This window comes from Octopus bimaculoides, chromosome 23 (genome assembly GCF_046866305.1).
Source record: "Octopus bimaculoides isolate indiv1 chromosome 23, ASM4686630v1, whole genome shotgun sequence".
NCBI classification, from domain to species: domain Eukaryota; kingdom Metazoa; phylum Mollusca; class Cephalopoda; order Octopoda; family Octopodidae; genus Octopus; species Octopus bimaculoides.
Window position 1 is genome coordinate 19,526,865 of NC_142950.1, and position 5,809 is coordinate 19,532,673.

The following is a 5,809-nucleotide window of genomic DNA, read 5'->3' on the forward strand; positions in this document are numbered from 1 at the left end:
CAAGCGTTTCCCGCTCAATTCATTCTCTTTCCCGCTGTCTCTACATCTTTCGGTCTTATACTCGACAGCTCGTTATTCTCACCTCTAAAGATGTATAACTAAAAGATATGTATGTTTATCACCTAAATAAATGTTGTTTGAGTTGTTTAGTCTGGAGTTCAGCGTTCCGTCTATTTCTTTAATTTTATAGTAGAAAGTCAGGTATACAATCTAAAGATGTATAACCCACTTTCTACTAAAATTCTATAAAACGTTTAAAATTTTGTAAACAGAGAGTTACTTACGTTTCTTGCATAAAGAAAAGAAATTTTATTTAACAAATTGTGACACTAAGGACCGAGGTTACCGTGGTCTTTTCCGTAGGTTTTTCTTTCCACGGATAACCTCCCCATTTATTGGGAAATTTTTGTAATATTTTAATTTCTTTTTTTTTTTTACATACCCCAAACGTTTTCTCGATGCCTTTTGATCGTTATCCCCATTTTAATTTTTTTACTTTATTTTCGTCCCCATCGAAAAGAAAAACTCTACATTTGTATTTTGTCCCCTCTATGTTGAGCCCTGTGTGGCTAATAAAGAAACATATCTAGCCAGCTATCTATCTATCTTTCTATCTATCTATCTATCTATCTAGCCAGCTATCTATCTATCTATCTATCTATCTATCTATCTATCTATCTATCTATATATATATATATATATATATATATATCTAGCCAGCTATCTATCTATCTAACTAACTATCTATCTATCTATCTATTTGTCTGTCTGTCTTTTCCCCGTCTTTGTTGAGCCCTGTGTGGCTAATAAAAGAAATGTATCTATCTGTCTGTCATATCTTTTATCATTTACTCGTTTCAGTCATTGGACTGCGGCCATGCCGGTGCATTGCTTTGAAGATTTTGTTCGAAATTATCGACCCCCAGTACTTAATATCAATATAAATCATGTGGCGCGCGTGTGTGTGTGTATGTATGTATATATTATATATACGTGTATATATATATATATATATATATATATATATATATATATATATATATATATATATATATATATATATATATATATATATATATAGTTTTAGGGAAAATAACCAAGTTTCAAGAACTCATCGATGTAAATCCACTATCACATATAGAAAAATTAAAACTTAAAAGCACAATAAATGAGTATAATATAAAGCAAAGTAAATATCATAAGATAAATATAATAAAATTATTACACGTGTTTCATAACCTATTTTCAAATAGAAAGGAAATTTATATCGATTAAAATCAATTGAAATTATCGAAAATTAAATTCTATTCAAAAATATAGCTAATCGTCAGATCTTAAGTAGAACAATAATTAGATATATATATCTCAACCAACAATAAGTACCAAATGAATTAATATGAAATACTTATTTTATAAAGATAGAAAAATTATTAAAAATATCAAAATAATAACCTAAAACAATGATAATTTATGTAAGCTGTTTTTTGTATATAATATACATGTTATTATAATGGAGGAAGGGAGGATTATTGAATGGTTATTATTTTGATATTTCTAATAATTTTTCTATCTTTATAAAATAAGTATTTCATATTAATTCATTTGGTACTTATTGTTGGTTGAGATATATATATCTAATTATTGTTCTACTTAAGATCTGACGATTAGCTATATTTTTGAATAGAATTTAATTTTCGATAATTTCAATTGATTTTAATCGATTTAAATTTCCTTTCTATTTGAAAATTAGTTATGAAACACGTGTAATCATTTTATTATATTTATCTTATGATATTTACTTTGCTTTATATTATACTCATTTATTGTGCTTTTAATTGTTAATTTTTCTATATGTGATAGTGGATTTACATCAATGAGTTCTTGAAACTTGGTTATTTTCCCTAAAACTATATATCTTATATATATTTTATCTATAAAGCTCAATTTAATTTTAATTTTTTATAAATTTATTTTAATTGAGTTTTTACCTGTAATTTTGGATTTTGTCCCTAATATTATTATATATATATATATATATGTGTGTGTGTATATATATATATATATATATATATATATATATATGTGTGTGTGTGTGTATATATATATACATCATTAAACATTGATAGACAGATATTGTATGTGTGTGTGTGTGTACATATGCGTATGTGCGTGTATACATGTGTATGTACATGTGTGTGTGAAACTATCCAGTTGTATGACATCTGGCGACATCTGGCTTAGTAAAGCGAATAGGGGCGATAACTAGTTGTAATTCAGTCGAAAGTGAGAGAATCGCTTCTCTCTCTGGTAGAATTTTTTTTCGAAAATCTTTAGAATAAAGCTCACCAGTGCACTAAATTACGCAATGTGTTCCTTTAAATATATTTAATACACTTTTTCTCGCTGAAGATGTCCCATTGGCAATTAAGTGTGATGTTTCTGCTGTACCTCTGCTGCGGGGTTCAGTCCCAAGGTAAGGAATACTCCTTTACTTTTTTTTTTTAAACTTTTCTTTACCATTTTTACAACTCGGACTTATTATTTCAATGACAAGTCTAATGTATTTAAATGAACTATTGCGTTTCTCTGTTCATGTCTTTTTTCTGACTTAAATCGATTTTAGTTGCAATTTTTTTCACCATCATTCATATATCGTATAGTAACAACTTGTTTCTCGTACACATATTACATACACGTATACACACACACACACACACATTACAAAACGTATTTTCTTTTTATTACCTCCTTAATTTTGCTTTCCAGTGATATGCATAGTGACATATTCGCAGAAAAATATATATAGCAATATTTATATATCTCCGCATATCCATTCACAAGCATGTGTTCGTGCGGATATAAAAAGCCGGATTGGAAAATAAGAAGAAAAAAAAAACAGTTCTTGAAATATATTGTAAGGCTTTTGCTGTTTGTAATATGAATACCAACCGATCTATCTATCTCGCTATCTATCTACACACACACACACACGTGTATACACAAAACCATTTCTTTTTCTCCTCCTATCTTCAAATTGTATCGATACATATACATATTAAACACACGCATGTGTACACGAATATTAGCCGTCTGTATAAACACACACACATATACATACATACACGCACACAAGCCGCCTGTATATAAATTCATACACACATGCATACAAGCCGCACACAATGTCGCATATTTTCTCTGCTGTGACCCTTAAGCCCTTCGCGAAGAGGAAGGTGGCAAGAAATAGCGGTCAGATCTCTGAAACGACACACTAATCATCTATTAAAAGAAAAGAAAAAAGAAAAAGTCACGGGGAATAATGCAGTTGTAACTAATGAACTATAACAGAACATAAGACAGGATAGTCGTGGCTGGATTGCCCTTGAGCACAGATCTTCTCTGCTAGGGCTGACTCGCCGTTAAACAACATGGTTAACGCAATTTCCAAGACGTCATCTCTCATCGAATGGAGTTCTTTTTTCACCTGTCCATCTTGTTCTTTTTTCTTATTTTGTTTGACCATCTTTCATCAACAATCCACACCAAGTTTTCTCTTTTATCTCTCTCTCCCCCCTTTTTTTTTCTGTCGCCATTCTGTGGTTCTTTGTGATGATGTGAAATCGAGGGACAAAATAACCTACCAACGGAAGGAATCTCTACGTGGTCAACGATCCTGATGAAATAGCAGCTAAATCCTAATCATCAGCTCCACCCTGCACTTGTTAAAACGAGCTAAAGAGATTTCAGATATATAATGATTGCATTGGATAAACTTAAGTATGGATATACGATGCCGAAATAAAAGACGAGATGGCTACAGCTGAAATAATCGCAACAGCAACAACACGGTCACGTCAGTCAATGACGAAGCTAGAAACAATAATCGAATCTGCCTCAAATCACAGCGTAATTTTTAACCCATGAAGGATAACTTGGTTCCCTACTGTACGTGATATATATATATATATATATATTAGATGGAACGGTTGCGGGCTGGAACGTCTTCGTCATTGGTAGGTCAGTTCAATCACGGTCGGGGGCTAAAGGAACACAACACAAAGAGCAAGATAGGACGGCAGTTTGCTTTTGCATAATGAAAAAATAAAAATTAAAAAAAGTACTGCATGTGTTCAGAACTGGAGATAATTTTGATTTTGCTTACTCGGTCAGGGCTGACCTGGGGCTAACTAAACAACTTCAACTACAACAATATCAACAGCCAAGGAAGTGCTTTCTTTTTGTGGTGGTGGTGGGGGCACAGGTGAAAGACGCGCGTTTTATTTTTTGTTTGTTTTTACCTGATATTCGTCAGATTAGTGCTATTGACGTAGTGGACAAACATACTCTCTCTGCCTCACCTCTCTTTCACTTATTCTCTTTCTCTCTCGCTCTATGTTGGCTGGACTGACATTTGATGAAAGGCGTTCCAGCCACGACTATCGGTGACCAGACTGCATCGTCTAATGTGTTTCTTCGTGTTTTCTAACTGAATGGTCAGGTGTGATTTGAACACGATTTGACTGCTGTTTCTAGCAGATCAAGTGACCACATTAGCTTCGCTGTTGGCTCGTCACTCCCTCTCTACCTTATTGTTTAGCCCCTGATAATCTTATTTTTTATTATTATTCTGCCTTATGGCTAAGATCAACATTATTATTATTATTAGTAGTAGTAACTAGTGTTCCATTATCCAGTGTGTCCTTTTTTAGATAGCAGAATTGTGATTGGAAAAACATTTGGCTGCTATTTCTAGCATTTCAAACTGCCGCGTATATGCTCTCAGTTTCTGTTCATCTCGATGTGGTTTTCGGTGTCGTCTCTTTTGCTCTCTCTCTATCTCTCTTAACTCCCCTCTCTTCTCTCTGTTTTTCTTTTCTCTTGGTGTTTATTTCTCCCACTGTCCCTCTAGATGTCTCTCTGTTTCTCTCCTCTCTCTTTATGTTGCTCTCTGTTTCTCTTTGAGTGTTTCCCTTAGTGTATTTATTACTTCCTCTGTTTCTCTCCCCCTTTGTCTCTAACTCTTGGATAAACCCAGAAACCCTTGCTTTAAGTCTAGTTTCTACATTACTTATGAGTCAATGAGGGAGTCTGCGTAGTCGCTCGACTTACAAGTAATAGCAACTATATCTCCCTCGAATCACTACATTTATGGCAGGAAAACTAGATATATACAAACAGACGGAGTGGCCACAGCCACCAGTCACCGGGACTGTCCCTATATTCGTTTTGCTAATAATAGTAGCCAAATCTCCCTCAAATCAGGCGTTTCCGTCTTAAAACAGAGCTATGTTCCTGTTCTTAGTCGGAAGAATTAAAGGATAAAAAAAATAAAACTGAAAGGAGACGACTGCAGCCCCTTTGCTTTCAGGTCTACTCCAGCTGACCTGACCAGTTTGTCTACGTTGAAAATTCTAATTAAGAGAGAAGAAAGTTTGTCAAATTAGGGTCACCAGAATGAGAACAGGTGCGAGAACCGAGTGTTTAGCCCACCCCCCTGTCTTTGTATCTGCGAAGTTTTGTAATTAAAGAGCTGTGAATGTAGGAATATTAATTATTAAATAGCCTAACTTGTTTGCTTGAATTCTTGCGCTAACTGAAAATTAGAAATTATTTATAATGTTGTAAATCTTGTAAAACAATTATCTAAGCCATTTTATTTCCTTTCTGATTTTTCTCTCTCTGTTTTTTCAGTAGTATTTGTTACTGGAAATATAAAGTGCACGTTTGCAGGGATTGAAACCGTATACACATGCTTACGGCCTGGCCAAAGTCGGTAGTAACGGCTCCTCGGCCATTAATTGATGCTATTTAG

The 5,809-nt window shown here is 33.5% G+C and overlaps 1 protein-coding gene across 4 annotated transcripts in view; it reads left to right on the forward strand.

The window, feature by feature from the left end:
- The first annotated feature begins 2,124 nt into the window (after positions 1-2,124).
- The window catches only part of LOC106879043 (prolow-density lipoprotein receptor-related protein 1), a 315,430-nt gene continuing 311,745 nt past the window's right edge, over positions 2,125-5,809 (forward strand). For 3 of the 4 annotated variants that reach the window (XM_089340178.1, XM_089340176.1, XM_089340175.1), the window contains exon 1: positions 2,125-2,473. In XM_089340178.1, coding sequence (XP_089196304.1) covers positions 2,410-2,473 — 64 coding nt within the window. In that variant the 5' untranslated portion in view covers positions 2,125-2,409. The remainder of the gene's footprint in view (positions 2,474-5,809) is intronic. The other variant, XM_089340177.1, reaches the window with a different exon arrangement.